Raw genomic sequence first — 17371 nt, forward strand, 5'->3', positions numbered from 1 at the left:
GTGTACATGCTTTACATAAACCAGAAAACTCTTTGTACTCATCAAAGGAACAAAGTCTGAATATTTTATGACACGCTTTTGCAGAATCATGCATAATACGTTTTTAATATGATAGTTACACTTCAAACTTTCTTTATGTTTTCATCTGTTTAATTGGAGGAGTTAAACCATCTCAGGCAGAGATCACAGCTTTTAAGCTCCTATTCTTACTTCTCTGTTTGTTTGTTTTTACACTTTTACTTCCATGCAGGAACTTAGACTGTATTTAAAATGATACGAAAGCGCTTTTACAGCCAGCAGTCAAAGTAATCAATATGAGAGTGATGGTGGAAAGAGTTTAGACTTTACATGTCTGTCTTCGAGGATCAGGCCTCCTTCATTATCATATTGTTGCCATGGCTTTCCCAAACTCAGGAAGGCTCATGCCGAACAAATGCATTAGAAAGAGGGAGAGGCATCAGGAAGCATCCAGGCCCTTGACACTGAGAAATACAACACCGAGCAGAAAACAGCAGTTAGAAATTTATGGAAAGCTTCTGGATACTTGCTTACCCTGCATTTCTTTGTGAAGATGAGTGCAGTTTCAGTGAAGAGGGCTCTGAATGACAATGGTAAGACCTGCTATGCAATTTTAAACAGCTCATCATCCTCTGTGCAGATTACAGTAAGCTGTTGTAGCCCTTTCTTCCACGCGCTGCTTCTTAAGTTTTCATCTGCAGGGTGCAGAAAACAGCTTGACACTCATTAAATCGGTGCTGTTTGAAATTCACTCATTTATTCCTTTCGACCTGACACGCCGCCTTATTGGACATACTGCACATTTCCGATAAACTCTGACTTTGCTCTTTAAACATTTATGAGTTTAGTAAAAGCAAATTAGACTCTATATGTCTTTTTGTCTTCATTCAGGTTTAATTAGGGGGCTGCCTGTTTAGATGTTTAAATAAAAATTAAGAAATGCCACTGAACAGGTAGGATGCATGTAGACTTTTGATTCTGAGGTCAAAATAATTCAGGTTCTGGGCATCCATCCATCCTTTTTCTTAACCCGCTGTATTCCACGGGGTATTTCATGGGGATGCAAGAGTTTAATCTAACTACTGTTGGGTGAAGAGGGGGTACACCCAGGACAGATTGGCAGTCTGTGGCAGGGTGTTTTGGGCATGTTTCCAGTAAAAAAAAAAAAGGTAATCAATGTTATTGAAGCACCGCTTCTCGCACACGAGTTAAGCAGGTGAGTCACAGATGGACCTTTGTCCAGGGTCGGACAGCAATTGATTATTTATTCATGGCTGTATCTGAACTACCCTCTAACTGCACCATGAGGAACCTATAAATGCACTTTACCAATAGCAACACTGAAGGAAGAAGACACATGAACCAGGATTATATTTGTACATCAGTCAGCGATTTGAACACACAAAGTGTTTGTTAAATGTTTGCAGAAACATCAATGACCCAAAAGAGAGTAGCTGCCAACCCTCTACAAGTATTTCACTCTCATCCTCTCTGTTACTGCACAGGAAGCTCCACTGAGGATGTCAATATGAATACTGAGACGGAGCAGGCAGTTCCCTCTGATCAAAACCACACAAGGAACCTGCCCACTCTTCCTCTTCTTGATCTGCATTCCTCCCCAGGTAAGATTTTAAATTTAAAAAAAAATCATGTAACATTTCTCTGAAGCTTCTTCATAATCTGTCATGATCATTTAGCTCCAAGAGTGGTGAGGTTGCATGCTGATCGCTGATGTGATGTTGAACTAAAGTAGTAAGAGCTTTTATTGTGAAACCGAAGAGAAGGCGGCATGTGTTTGGCCTCAGGTTGCAGTCTGCCGGATGAGCTGAGAGCATCAAATGAAGCAGAGAGGAGAAACAAAGCAAACTGAAACTTTATCCTAAAGTCGGACTTTCAGTTCTTTGAAGGGTTCATCCTTGTCAACGTAGAAAATGGGACCTAATACATTTTTTATCACATTTATTTACCTCAGACCTTCGTTTGAACATGCATTGTTTGCTCTTCCTCCTCAGACAGACGCCTTTCAGATCAGGTTTATCTCCAGGCCGCAGCCATTTTCCAGTGGCTGCATGCTGAAAAGCCAGCGCCACATCACCTCCTGCCACACAGAGAAAAGACAGACATACCGCTGTCGGGGAGTGGAGACAAAAACACAGAAAAACAGGCCTACCAGCTCGCCTTCAACACCCTCAAATGTAAGTTTAGCAGTGAACCATTCAAGATTATTGTTTCCCTATCACCAAAAAAAGAAAAAGAATGATGTTAAAGCTGTTTTGTTATCTTACTGTATGGGTTTATGCATCAAACACACAAAAACACACCCAGTAAAATACTTAAAAGAGCACTTATTTTTTATTTAGTTGTGCAACAGTTGTTTGTTTAAACCCTACCAAACTGTGTCCCCTGCTTTAAAAAAAGAAAGTTTTACTCAGTGTGCTGTTAGAGTTTAGCATCATTTCATTGCAATCAATCAAATGCATCATTGATTTGGTTGCAATGATGCAACCAAATGTGCATCTTAAGTGACTCAACTGACAGTAACTAAAAACAACCTTTCTAACCAATGATATCAGACAGCTGCATTCTTAGCATAGAAACCTACTATCACCCTTAACAAAAAGTAGAACATTTGAAGTTTATTTTATGAAGTATACTTGAGTACAGAACGAAGTATAGTGTGTGAACTTTTGACAATGTATGTGTAGTGTTGGAAGTATACTAACTAAATACTTTTTTAGACTAAATTTGAACATTTTAAGCATAGACTAAGTATACTTGTAGTACTTAACAATAAACTACATCTTGCCAAGCCTCTTCAACCTCAAAATGCATTCTATTCAGATCTTTGAATTGCATAAAAGACAAAGTATTGCAATAGTTTTACAAGGTGTTGTGATGCAATACAAAAAATGTTTCTATGAAATCATGGAGGACTTGGGATTATTTTTGGCTACTAGGTTTTTCTTGAAAACAATGGCACATAGAAATCATTCAATTGTATTTTTGTATAAATGAGAGGTACAGAGGTACTGTACAACTACATGTACTTGGTGAGAAAACTTGATGTGCAAAAAAGAAACATTCGTTTATGTGCGTATTTCTTCTATTGTTTTTAAACTCTTATTCTAGATCAAGAGTTACTCATGGATGTGATTGCTAACAGCGGCTTGCAAAAATGTCCACATATGGTGAGTCCTTTCTCATTTCAATTTTGGATCTCGCTGTAGAAAAAAAAATGTGAGTTTTTTTTTTTTTTTTTGTTGTCCTCCAGTAAAGCATCAGTGCTTCCCCTGATCATGCTGGGGAGGCAGACAGTGCTGCAGTTTAAAGAACATTTGTATTCAGATCGTTTGTTGTCTGGCTGCTTATAGGTGACAAGAGATGCATACAAGAAGACGCATTCTCCAACTAGGGGACTAAATTACTCCATAAAACAATGTGCAACCTCACATACAGTGATAAACAGACACTGTTTTTGTGTATGTGGGGATGGGAAGTTTATTGGGGAGCAGAATGCAGGGGGAAAGGCCGTTACTGCGGAAGCAAGACCATAAACCCCACCACAGATCCTTTTTATTATTCTACAAACAGCTTTACGGCACTGTACGTGTTTCACCTTTTATGCACACAGCTTTTTGGCTTGTGGTGTCAGAATACCTGGAGTGATCAATTAACCCGGAAGAGACCATTATGAACACAGACGATTTAACACAGCAGAAAGGTAATCTTAGCTTTAATGGGCATTTTAATGTCTCTTTACGTATTATTTTCAGTTACCGGTTTAAAAAAATTATTGTCAACCACAGGCAGAGACAGTGACGGAGGGATGGTATTTATATGCAGGATCAATTCATGTGTCAGACAACCTTAGACAGGTTCAAGAGAGGTAGCAAAAGAAATACATATAGCCCCTAAAACTCTGCTCAGATTAAAATTCAAAATGTTTCTAAAAATTGTAAATGCCGTGTACTTTTAAAGGGCATTTACATGGTAATATATTACCTTAGACACACAAAAGAACAACATTTTTATGAAATATTAGTTGTTTTCCTAAATTATTTTCTAAACACAAACGCCGCCTTTTGTAATGGGTGAAATGGGGGCCGCCCATTTCAAGACATTGACCTAGAGTCGGGCTCTGCAGCGTGTCGCCAACGAAAACAAACAACATCGTAACTTTTGCAAAGATGAATGTTCACATTGGAAGAAATACCCAGAAATAAGTGAATGAATCCAAATACCACTTTGGGGTTGTTGTTTTTTTGGGAGTAATGAACATTATAAAGCATCTAAAATTTTAAAAAGTTGATCTTGCATGATATAGACCCTTTAAACCACACTGTAGTCATTATTGAGGTGCGTGTATTGGCTCCTTACTTAATGTGCACAAATGCCACACGCACAGGGGTATGCTGGTGATATTTAAACACTTTCTAATTTCTAACTTTCAGGATGCATGCACAGAGGGTGCAATGAGCATTTATCACTAGAACAGAACTAATGGGCTCCTTGCAAAGTGTGCGCGATTGGGGGGGGGTTAAGAAAATGAATAATCCATAAAGTCTCACCTAGTCCACCCATATGTGTCGTTTAAGTGTTCACTACGACCTGTCGCCTGCAGCATGCCTGTAGAAAATCAGCTAACCGAGCTGTCTATGATCTCAAAATTGTGTGCGTGCCACCTGCTTTCCCCCAACAGGTTTGACCATTTGATCATCTGTAAAGGTAGTTGTGGAATATGTGGAAAGTTGAGAGTAACGTGAAATGAAGCTGAAACTCCAGGGGAGAAAAATCGCTGCATCAACCTCTCTCCAACTCTATGCCAGATTCATTAAATCTTGTTTATGAATGACAGTCTTGAAAAATAATTATGTCTATTTTCTCTGTGTGATTAATTTAGTTATGTTTGCAGGACAGCGACTTGTTGCCCCTGGCGATGGTGATGCTGTTTGAGCTCCAGGAAAAAAAGTTTGCTCTACAAGAGCTTGTACCAAAAGAGGGACAGGAGGTTTTCCAAGAAGTGAGGGAATTGCAGAGGATTCTTCAAAAGTGTGTTTAGATCTCAAGAGCTTTGTAATTGCATTGTTGCATTGGGATGGGTGCAAGTGTGATCCGTTTCTTACAGGTGCAAAACCAAGCTGGCTGCAAATCTAGCTCGCTTCAGAGTTAAACATCGTTTGCGGAGCGTCTCCTGTTTTTTGCCTGACTCTGTCAGGACCAAACAAACCAGAGCTAAAATCCTGCCACTCTACGCATGGATTAACACCCACAAGATAAGGTATGTCTTTGTTTTTCCTCAAGTAATAATGCACTTTTGTTTTCTTTTTAAAGTCTTGTAAATTTTTGGACTAATTCGGATTTAAAAAAAAAACCTGTGTTTGCAGAACAAACTATATAAGAACTTATATTGTAACTGCTTTGGTTGTATTCAATTTTATTGTTTTTGGGAGAAACACAGTTTCCAGGCAGTCTCACGGTTTGAATTTTGAATATTTTTTCAAGTTTTTAGGAGCACAAGGGTCTTTGTGAATGACACTGTGGTAACTTGAGGGTAAAAGTCTTTTATTCTGTCAATGTAACACTGAGAAGAAGCTGATATCACACTGATAAAATAAATGAGACTGGGTCTTTTTTTTTTTTTCTGCAGTCTTGCTGATATTTGTGAAGCCCTGCAAAGCGCCGGCCTTATTGAAGCTCAGAACATAACAGACCTCACGGAGTTCACCTTCTGCAAAGACCCACTCTGTCCAGACACTCTTGTCTTCCATCAAAGCCTGCAGGCTAAGCTCCTGCACAGCCGTCTCACTGCCACACATGTGCTGAACATACAGGTAGAAATCTACACTTAAAGCACAGATGGAAGAAACAGAGTAAAAAAAAAGATTAATCTCCCAGAGAGAAAAAAAAAGAAATGCTATTACATGCAATGTCATTCTGCTCTTTAAAAGTTCAACTTGGACTTTACAAATTAGAAAAATAAATTCAAGGTGCATGAATCTGAGCACAAATGTTTGGCGTTTTCAGGAGGATTTTTATTTTCAAAGTTTTTATTTTCATGTTTTATTTTTGACATTTACTTTAAAAGAAAAACATAGGGAATCATTAAAAAGAATACAAGAAAATTCCTAAAGGAAATGAGAAAAATAAAAGTCTTATAAGTTGCACACAGTAGGACATTGCATGAAAAAATCTTTATCACCCAATGTAGAAGAGTTATTAATACACTCAGCTGCCGCTTTATTAGGTACACCTTGCCAGGTATACCTTTTGCCTTCAGAACTGCCTTAACTATTGGTGGCATAGATTCAATAAGGTACTGGAAACATTCCTTCTTATTGTCCAATTATGGTGATTCAGTGTGTATTGTAGCCTCAGTTTCTTGTTCTTAGCTGACAGGAGTGGTCCTGGTGTGGTCTTCTGCTGCTGTAGTCCATCTGCTTCAAGGTTGGATGTGTTGTACATTAGGATGCTCTTCTCTGTTGTAACCAGTAGTTATTTGAGTTACTGTTGCCTTTCTATCAGCTGTAACCAGTCTGACCTCTGGCCTCAACAAGGCATTTCTGCCCACAGAACTGCTGCTCACTGGATATTTCCTTTTTTTCCCAGACCATTCCCTAGAAGCCCTAGTAGATCAGCAGTTTCTGAAATACTCAGACCAGCCCAACTGGCACCAACAACAATGCCACGTTCAAAGTCACTCCAGTCACCTTTCTTCCCCATTCTGATGCTCGGTTTGAACTGCAGCAGATCGTCTTGATCATGTCTACATGCCAAAATGCACTGAGTTCCTGTGATGTGATTGGCTGATTGCGTTAACGAGCCGTTGGACAGGTGTGCCTGACAAAGCGGATAGATACTAATTACTGATTTACTAATTAAAGGTCAAATTTTGTTCCCTTCTTGAACATAGAATTTGCTTTTACTGTATTCTAATATTTATATAGAGTTGATATATAACACTGGCTTATACTTCTGTATGCAGGACAGAAGTGCGTGTTTGACAGTCAGGGTTCTGCAGCCTCTTCTGTATGAAAAAGCCGACGTGTTGGTGGTGGGGTCCTTCTCAGCTTTGACCGTGGCTCACATCGCCACTGTGGCTGCTTCCCGCGTGGGCAGAGTGCTGGTGTGCAGCACCGATCACACACCGTCACAGGTGAAGGAAATGCGGGAGCTGCTCGCACAAATGGACATACAAAGTGAGTGGCGATTAGACCTCAGCGATCGGATTCGGACGGTAGAGCATATGCTTGAGACTTTTGGAAAAATGAGTCTAAAACTTTATTTGTTAATGATCTTTTTGTTATTATCACAGCTGGAGGTTCCTTAGAATTAACTATTGCTCCATATTTGGGTTTTAGTTTTTCATTGTTTCTGATGCAAAAATTGGGAGGATATGAAGAAAATCTACAACTATTGCACATTTTTAATAAGATCCATTTGGCAGTTTTCTTCTCTTCATAATTTATAGCTATTTTTTATGGCTTAATGTGTTATAACATACAATTATATGTTTAGTTTATAATGATACTGAAGTGCTATAAGAACTCAAAATGTAACTTTTCTGATCATGTCAACCCTATTTCAGTGAAAGAGTTTTTTTCCTCGAAGAGGTTCTAGTTTGTTTCCACAGGCAGCTGTTTTTTCTGAAAGCCTTCAATTCCCTGAACAGTTGATAAAAAGTTCAGGACTGACAGCACTTAGCCGCCTTATCGTCAAACCCCTTCGAGTATAAAAATGTACTCTTCCTGCTGCACTCTGAGCTGAACATTTTGTGTCCTTCAGGAGAATTTCATGTTGGAATAATTCTCTGTTGGACTGAAGCATAACTAGGCTGCATGTTTTGTAAAAGGGTCAGAATACAAATAGATGAAGAATGATGATGATGTTTCGTTGGCTGTGAAATAAGTGACCAGGGTCATATTTACAAATGTAATAATTCAATTGAACTTCACAAAAAATATACAATAACTATACCAAATCTATTAACTGATGTTCTTTTACAGCACTGTTATAATGTTTGTAGAGAAAAACTGTTCTTTTGTTTGTTTTAATGTAAGAAATATCAAGTTTACCAAGAGAAGTTTTCTGTTTGTTTTGTCTTAATCCCCACTTATGTGTTTTTTATAACCTAATAAAATTGGTTTTAGAATGAAAATTTGATAAATGGTTCAAAAATGGTGTCAAATTGGAATTTAAATCAGATAGTGAACTTTTTAAACTGCGATTTGATCTGTTCAGTATATGGCAGTGACAGATTAGTGACACTCAACCCTCAACTTTCAATAGAGATTTCAATAGAGGTGAAGATGCTCTGTGTGTGTAAACCTTTTAACTAGATTTATCTGGAAAGCCTTCAAACCTTCCCCTCTTACCAGTTAACGCTTTACATTTGCATTTGATAAATAACAATAAACATCGCTGGATCTAGCTGGGTCCAATCTGTTCAAATCTAACCTCAAATGGGTCAGATCGTGTCTTTAAAATACTTTTTTCTTTGTCTGCTATTGTTCATTTCAGTGTTTACTTCTTTTTTTTTCAATGACAAAATATCTGTACTTTCAAGATTTCTGAGGAAAGAAAAACTTTGAAAGGAACCTAAAGCAACAGTTGACATTTCATCTTGGACATCCTGAACAGTAAGAAGAGGCTGTAGAGTTCAGGAACTTACAATCACCTGACACACATCTCCTCTTCGCTGTGGGATCCATCATACAGCGCAGCTCAGGACCTGTGGGTGCAGCTTAATGAGATTTTGAACATGATGAAGTCTGCGGCTTTACTCTCACCTGATACCTGCATGTCACATTGCCACGTCCTGGTCAATTGTTCTCCTAAAAGTTCTGCAACATTTCAAACCTTAATGAATTTTGGAACCCAGACCTGCAACACACATCTCAGAAAAAGAAAGCGCTTTCACTAAGGGCAGGGGCGTCCAAACTTTTTGCAAAGAAGGCCAGGTTTGGTGAGGGGAAAAATGTGTGAGGGCCAACCATTTGGCCTGACATTCTTTAAACTATTTTGCCATTAAATAAAAATTAGCTATTTAATTAATATTTCATTACCACGGCATATTTCACGCAGAAAACCAATCATTTTTAATACGTTTTGGCCTAAACTACTGTCAAGTTCTCATTTTTTCGCACTATTCATTCCTAGTTAACTTGTCGTTGATGTTGATGGCATGTCTCGTCTGTAAATCATAAATTAGCCATCCCCCATCAAGAAATTGTACACCTAGTTTTTAGAAAATGCTGGAGACCACATATCATTCATTTTATTAAAGGAGCCTACGGGTCGTTGCAAAATTGAATGCGGGACGCATTTGGCCCACGGGCCGGACTTTAGACATGCCTACCCTAGGGGATCTCAACAGCCTGCCGAGTCATAGATACTAAAAAAAACAGTCAGTGGTGAATCCTTACAGTTTGCGTCTCTTTTGTACTTTCCTGACTCATACCCATAATTTTTTGCAGATGTTCAAATCCTTTCAGATGCTTTTTCCAATCTCAGCGAGTGGGACACCAGCGCTCAGATGATCAGAGTCATCGCTGTTCTGCCACAGTGTTCGTCCTCTGCCCTCAATGACCCGGTGCCCACCATGCACAGCGAACACGGAGGTGTGTCAATCAAAGGGTTGTGTTAAATGTGCCCCATGTTTAAAATTTTTTCTAAAAAAGAACGAATTTCCCACATTAAGATGGGAAAACCCAGAGAAAACACAAATGATAAAACTCCAAAACTGCCATTTTTTTGTTCGAAATAAAAAGTTTTAATTTTTCCTGTTGAAATCTAAAAAAGGTGAATGAATTTGTTAACAGACTGGACTCTACTGCCAGAATTGTCCCAGGGTTCTGTTTCCTCCAGCAAAATGCTCTCCCTGACCACCAAACAATCATGGCTGCTGGGTCATGCGCTCACCTGTGAGTACAACATCACTGTTTCAAAGAAACATTTCAACAACTCCAACCATTCACTTCCTCTCTCTGCTTGTCAGTTCCAAAGGTGCAGACTGTTCTGTACTGCACTCGCTCAGTCTATCCTGACGAAAATGAGGATCTGGTGAGGAAGGTTCTAGAAAAAGCCCGCACTCCTCCCAAACTGCTGCCATTCAGGTACAACCCAAACTAAAACGTTGTTCCCCTTTTGTGCGTTTGCTTTGAGCGTTCACCACTGCAAAGCAGAGCAGTAACTTTTCTTTGCACTGATCTCTTTGCCGTAAGCCTGTCCAGGATTGAAATGAACAGTGAAGGACTGAGAATTGTTCAACATATTCGAAGACGTCCAGAGGCAGCTGCTGAAATAATAAACTGCCGTGAGCATGTGTAGGTATGAGTCTGACATCCCCAGGATGTCAGTCATTTGGGAGAAAATACAACAACCAACAGGAAAAACAATGAGCGCTTCTTCTCCTCACTGATAAATCTCCAATTTTGTGAGCATTCAATGTGTGTTTGACTCTTTTGAAACATCAAGAGGACTGGCACGTTCACTGGATTGCTTTCCCAGACGTTTCAAAACTGTCCTTTCAGGCTGAACTGCCAGCTGTCACACAAGGATTTATGCCTCTAAATGTCAGTGAAGCATCTTTTCTATATACTTAAAACTCATTTTTATAGTCACGCATTTGGTCCAACAAGGGAATTTGCCCTGCTTTAAACCTTTAAGGTTTTTTTATGCTTTTCTTCACTTGTTTAATAGTTTTAAAAAATTTTAATTGTGTTAAGCTTTTAATTTATAGCGTTTTATGTGTTAAAGTGATTTGTCAAATAAAAGCTTGAATTTATTTATATTTAAAAAAATATATCACGGCTGAACAACAACGTATTTCTAAAGATTTTATATTTAAAAAAAGGTGTCCAATACACTCGAGAACACTGGACAGATAAAACAAAAGCGACAAAAGATCCAAATATTGAAAAAGTAACAATCTCTTAAAATATATTGTGGCCATAGTTAAGGATTCTTTTCTCTCAACTTTTTATTGCTTTATTTTGGTCCAACTGCTACATGGCTGCTGCAGGCTTTTTCAAACATCAGTTTTCTTGAAGTGTCTTGTTTTCAGGTCAGTCTGGTCAGGATGTCTGCTTTGTCTTCCTATTTGCTTCATGATTTTGTCATCCTTTGACCTTATTTATCACCGTCACAAGTCCGGTCTCCTGCATTTTGGGTCCCTCACTAATGCTCCCATAACAGGAAGAGGAACGAGACACTTGTTCAAAGTAAAGAATCAGAATAAGATTTACAGTACTTTTGTTTGTATTTCAGCTTTGAGCTCCATATTTTTGTGCTACATCACTTGGGGCATGGTGTTAAGGTTTTTAATAACTTATATAAACTAATGTGTCCAAATCCCCCCACCTACTCTCCATCCCCTAAAGGACTTGCAGGACTATCCAGTGCCCTGGATTTTAACGCTTTTCGACAACAAAGCTCACTACTTTATTTTGAAAGGGAAAAAATGAGGTCAACCCTTGAAACCTGACAAATATTAATATTTTACAAAGACTATTTATGAGTCCACTGTGTTCTAATAGTAAAAACTTAGATGAAATATAAAAAATGAAGTTATATATATTTTTTTCAAATGATACATTGTTTAAACACAGTGCACTGCGGTCTACATTTGCCATTCCAGTGAGCATCATTGCACAATAGTTTTTCACAGAGACTCTTGGAATTGTAAATTAGTGCACTAAGTAGTAAATAATGAGGGAATTTGGACACAATCGGAAAAACGTTTTCTCCATTTGACTATCATAACACCTGCAGGGTCTTTGAGGGAAAGTTCCATTAGTTGTTGTCACACACCTGGTTGTGCAAATTGCCACATTTGACCCCGATGCAGCCAGATCGCGTTCTGGAACCGTTTTGTCGCTCAAAACCAACTCCAACCCCCTCCAACCTCCCGATCTTAGGGTGACGATCTACCACAATGCCACTTCTGAAGGTGACAGCTTTCATGCAGTGCCCCTAGTTGTTGACCTTTCCCTGAACTAAAACAATAATAAATAACCGCTGACCATGTTCTTCATGAGCTGCTTTTCACTGCTTCCTCAGGGTGAGTGGTCCGGTTTTTCCAAGTGATTCTCCACCAGGAGCCACAGCGGACCCCAGGTTCTTCAGACTAGCGCCTTCTCAGCTCACCAACGGATGCTTTATCGCCAGACTATCGCGTCAGGTGAGGCTGTAAAAGAGTCGGGGCAGAGGGAGTCGGTGGTGTTTCTTGCACTGGAGTATTTCTGTGAGGGCGAGTGTGTCTGTGCGTGATTGCCTTCAGAAGTGCTGAGGCAGCACTCTTTTACTGTCTGCTGGGAGGTCATGCAGCTTGTCAGCAGACACGCAGATGCAAAGTCGTGCTCCTTGAAAATACTGCAGCATTATTCCAACTCAATAAGAAAAGAGACAAGTTATGGAAAAAAATATACCCGGACCACTGGTGCATATCAGAGCTTCATGGCAAAGATGAATGGATAATCCTGACAGTCTCAGAGCTCTTCAAGCATGCTGCATCCACACAGTTGTACCCACCCGTCTTCCTGCTTTACTCATGAAACCAAGAAAAGAACAAATGGAGGGAAAAGGTGAGATGCTGCTCCTTTGATTGATCCTCTGCAGCCGGAAAATCTGGCACCAAATACATAAGCACAATTAGACTTGCAATGCAATTTTGAGAGTTGAAAAACACACTTCATGTTCTAATTTGTTTGGTTTACCTGTAAGCAAAAAAGGTATGTGGTAATGAAGTGTCAAGGATTTAAAATATAAATAGCTATGGTGCAAGAACAACCAAGAACTCCAGATGAAAAGTGAGCTCTGTCCCCTTAAAAAAAAAGGCCCTCGTGATGCTAACACTCTGACAGCCCCATAGGCTAAACCATCTGGCTTCAGAAAGCCAACTTCAAATTTGACTTTTAGTGTAAGGGATGTCAAACCATTGCAGCTTGATGGAGTTCTAACGTTGAGTCTCCTCAGCCACCATAAAAACACCACAAACAAGTTTTAACACAAACAAAGGTAACAGAGTAAAGTTCAGACACCAACAAAACCAAAAATGGTAAGCAGAGGTAACAAAAACGAAAAACAAAAAAAAGCAGAAAATCCTGCAGAAAATGATGAGTGCGCCTTTTCCGGATGTTATCCTATTTTCTTGTTCCAAACAGAACAATCCAGCAGAGGTCGTTCACTCTGAAAGCTAAAACCTTAAAACTGAAAACAGGCTTTGATTTTATGAGACTAGAAACCTCCTGTGAGGATGAAATCTGCAAAAACGAACACTTAAAAAGTAAAAAAGACCCTTTTTTCAAGAAAAATAAACTTATCAAGAAAGTTTTTCTATAACAAAATAATCCTAGTTTGAGAAAACATGTATTAGCGACCAGACCAATAATCCAATAATCCTACCCCACTATCCGATTTCTTTTCTTATTTAAAGAAAAGTGGGCTGCACAGCATCTTTCTGTGTTGAGTTTGCATGTTCTCTCCATGCATGCATAGGTTTTCTCCAGACACTTTAGCTTCCCCCCACAGTCCATAAACATGCTTCATAGATTAACTGGGTGCTTTAAAGTGTTCATAGGTGTGAGTGGGAGTTCAGGATGTACCCTACCTTTGCCCAACAGTAGCTGGGACAGGCTCCAGCAACTCCATCCCCCCGAAAGGGGTACAGAGAAAATGGATTGATTTAAAGAAAAGCTTTCACATTTCTAGGGATCTGTTTTAGCAGTGTGTATGTTAGTTACATCGTTTATTATGACACATTAATTATGGAAACATGTTTCAACAGTAACTCCTTCACATGTTTTAGTGAAGTTTTATGAATACAATTTTGGGTGATTTAATTTCATATTTGCTCACAGAATGCAGTCTATATCTCTAGAAAGACAGTCTAGAGAACCTCACAAATGTATTAAATTATCCTGTGTTTATATTTTTGGTTTAAATGTCTGCTGATAAGAAGATCCACATGGTTTTTATCTGTTTAGACAGACAGAGCAGATTCTGGCTCGTCCAGCTCATTGCAGTCATTTAAAATCCAATCAGGAGGTCAAATTGGATTGAAATTCAAGGTCACAGCAAGTCAAGTCACAGAACAGAATATTTGATCCACCAATACTTTTGTGGTGCCCCACCCAAATACAAATCTAACTATATATATACATATATAAAGCGTGCATTATTAATCAAGGAAACAAAAAAAAAAACAAAGACAATCAAATACTGGTGTGTGAAAAGACAGAAAGAAAAGCTTTGACGTTTTTTCATATCTGCATTTAAATAAATGAATGGATGCTCCTGGGAAATATCTTCTCTGCATTGCTCTAAGCAAAACATTGACAGTCAGCCGTCAGCGCTCACATGCTGTTTCATCAGGAAAGCTTCATTTTGCAAATATTATTCAAGTATTCAAGAGAAGGAAATTGTTTGAACGGTTCTGAGAGGAAGAAACGCAAGTGAGATGTTTCGTTCTTACTCACAGCTCAATATCCCTATGTATGGAGTATACTTATGTAACGCTTTTCTACCTTCCTCGAAGGCCCAAAGCGCTTCAGTCACAGTCGCATTCACCCATTCACACACTGATGGCGACTCCGCTGCCACACACTGGTGCCAACCTCCCACTAGAGGCAAGGTGGGATTCTGTGTCTTGCCTAAGGACAATTCGACACATGGGCGGGCAAGGCGGGAATCGAACCTGCAATCTCCCGATCAGAGGTCGACCACCCTATCACTGCACCACGGCCGAAAAGAGTTCTTAGGATCAGAAATGACTGAAAATGTCAATTCAGCAATACATTAGGCGCTGAATTGACACCATAACACTTCATGTAACTGACATTGCATGAAGTAAATAAGACTTTGTAGAACACTTACACCAAAGCCGCCTCTGAAAGCTGAACTTCTCTAATCAAAGGACTCTACCACAAACAGCTTTTTATGTAAAAATGTTTGCATCGCTCAAAAAGCTTTAACAATCTATCTGTTCTACGTTCAGGAAGAGCAGAGCTTCTGCCCCTGAACCAAGGGTGGGCAAACGGTTCTAAAATTTGATAGAAGGACCGGACAGGGAGCAGATGCATGGAGTGTTTTGGTAATTCACCTTATAAGAGAACATGTTTGAGTTTTTATTTCAACACTGTGGCTTTTGTTCTCATTTTAGAGCCATTTGATGCACTTCATGTAAAACCCAAACTTAGAGAAATGCTGCATTCATTTGATGTTTGAACAATCGGAAGAATGAAAAATAACAAATCGTCCGACTCCACATGGATGCTAGAGCAGGGGTTTCCAAACTTTTTCATGTGAGGGCCACAATAACTCTTTTCTTCACTGATGTGTCTAATTTTAAACTTCTTTTCTCCTTCTTTTATTGTGAAGCACTTGGGTTCCCCTGCAGGAGTTGTAAAGTGATACATGAAAAAAGTTTAATTCATTCGTTCATGGATCCTTTTAACAAAATAAACAACACTATTTGGGAAGTGAAAATAACGTCTCTGTTATCTTCAAAGAAAAGAAGTCAGGAAAAATAATAATACATTCTCTAATACAACCGCGAAAGATGAACTGCGATGTAGAAAGGGAAGACTGTCTTCTGTTCTATTTGACAGGGATTTTTTTAGGGTTTCAGAGGCACAGACTGCACGACGGTGGAATTAGAGGTCACCTTCTATACGGGTCTCGATCGCATGGCCAGATTGAAAAGAAAAGATCACGAGTCTCTGATATTGTTCACGGGGCCCGGACCAAACATGGAGGTGGGCCGGATGTGGCCCGCGGGCCGTAGTTCACCCGCCCCTGCCCTAAACAAAGAAATCAGTGAGCCAGAGCTTAGAGCAGCTAAATGGGGCATCACAGGGAAGTTAAAGAGGACAGATTGTTTCACAGTGTGTATGACTTTTGGGCTCCCTACCATTAAAAATGTGGAGTAAATGACAGATTCAAGAAAAGAAAAAATAAGTTTTCTAAACTGGCTTTGAGAGATGTTAAATTTTCTTCCTTTTTTTTTTTAGGAGATGGACAGTACTTAGAAGCAATTTGTCTTTCCTGCAATAGAAAGCAGTCACACCACGGTCACATCTGAGAAGCTGTGTTGCACCGATCTTTCTCATGTGAGGGTTTATGATTATAAAGGTGTAAAATTGCTTGTTTTCAATCAAAAACTTGGTGTTTTTCAGGCTGACCCCACAAAGGTTGAAACAGTCCAGGATGTGCTGGCAAGAGCAGCTGCTAAGGGCCTCCTGGGGGGCATAATTCCTGAACCGCCAAGAGGTCGTAAAAAGGGGAAAAGCAAGAAGACTCAAGCTGCTTCATCTATAAGCAAACCATCATCCCCATCTGAACCAGAGAGGCGGGAGGGGGAGGATTCTGAAAATCCAACCTCAGAACAGGGACAAGAGATTGTCCAGGAAGACTTCAGGAAGGACGGGGAAAAGGTGACCGAAACGAACGGAGGAAAGAAAAAAAAGCGTAAACGGGCAAAAAAACAAAGCAGAAAAGCAGACTCTGTTCAAAAGAAGTCTACAAAGAAAACAGGGAACCAGTCGCACAATAAGAAAGCAAGTAAGCCCAAACAAATACCGCGTCTCACGCTCGCATCAATTTCCTCAGACAAACCCTCCAGCAGCTTGACTCTGATCACAGCTCTCGCACACAAGATCAGTGGGAATCCAGCGGGTCAGTCCCAGCAGAGCTCAGCTGCTTCCAACTCAACCATCAGAAGACCAAATGTTCAGCAAGCAGGAGCAGAAACACTCAAGGACACCGCCGAACCCTCCAGACAGGGGAGACAGGAGAAGGCTGCAACAACACAGGGAGCAGTGAGGCCTAAAGACCATGTCCTACCACCAATTTCCTGTCTCATCTCCTCTTCTCCGGGCAACAAGAGCAGAAATTCTGTCTCCCAGAGCGTCTCTTCTCAGCCTGTAAGCACTTCAGCATCCTTATCCTCAATCTCACTGCCTGACATTTAAAAATGCAGCCGTGAGGTTTATCTTAAGTGTTTCTACTTTTGGGTCAAACTGAAAAAAAAGGATAAAAAAATTAACAATTGGTGTATTTTTTAACACCATCACATGAGATAAATGCTTAAACAGTTAAGGCCAGCTTGAACAAAAGGAATTTTAACGATGTTTGTTTACTATTAATGTAGCTAAATTCATTTATGTGCCATAGTTTTATATTTCTATGTAAATGTGACATAATTATATATTGAATGTATATATACATTTAACTTTACACATGAGAAAAATAAAATATGAGATCAAATAAGGGTCTAAAAACTACTTTTTTTTACGCCAACATTTCTGCAGCAAAAACGTCTCCTCTGCCCCGAGGACGCCTGCTGACTAATTGTCTT

At 39.5% G+C, this 17371-nt stretch overlaps 1 protein-coding gene across 1 annotated transcript; it reads left to right on the forward strand.

The window, feature by feature from the left end:
* The first annotated feature begins 441 nt into the window (after window positions 1-441).
* On the forward strand, window positions 442-17280 carry LOC105354157 (putative methyltransferase NSUN7). Its single transcript, XM_023961120.2, has 13 exons — window positions 442-611; window positions 1524-1640; window positions 2031-2213; window positions 3148-3206; window positions 4931-5067; window positions 5144-5296; window positions 5666-5849; window positions 7001-7214; window positions 9492-9635; window positions 9837-9938; window positions 10013-10130; window positions 12076-12196; window positions 16191-17280. Exons 1-13 carry the CDS (start codon window positions 572-574, stop codon window positions 16983-16985), a joined length of 2367 nt encoding a protein of 788 aa, XP_023816888.2. The 5' UTR covers window positions 442-571; the 3' UTR covers window positions 16986-17280.
* The last annotated feature ends 91 nt before the right edge of the window (window positions 17281-17371 follow it).

Source organism: Oryzias latipes (genome assembly GCF_053564925.1).
Source record: "Oryzias latipes strain Hd-rR chromosome 1 unlocalized genomic scaffold, Olatipes_Hd-rR_3.1 chr1_Y".
NCBI lineage: Eukaryota > Metazoa > Chordata > Actinopteri > Beloniformes > Adrianichthyidae > Oryzias > Oryzias latipes.

What these genes read in the sequence shown, in the direction of transcription:
- LOC105354157 (XM_023961120.2), top strand. Translation starts at nt 572, where the DNA reads ATGAGTGCAGTTTCAGTGAAGAGGGCTCTGAATGACAATG. An exon ending in TTGCAGAGGATTCTTCAAAA is followed by an intron (nt 5,068 to 5,143) that starts GTGTGTTTAGAT and finishes CGTTTCTTACAG; the next exon opens with GTGCAAAACCAAGCTGGCTG. An exon ending in TCGCCAGACTATCGCGTCAG is followed by an intron (nt 12,197 to 16,190) that starts GTGAGGCTGTAA and finishes GGTGTTTTTCAG; the next exon opens with GCTGACCCCACAAAGGTTGA.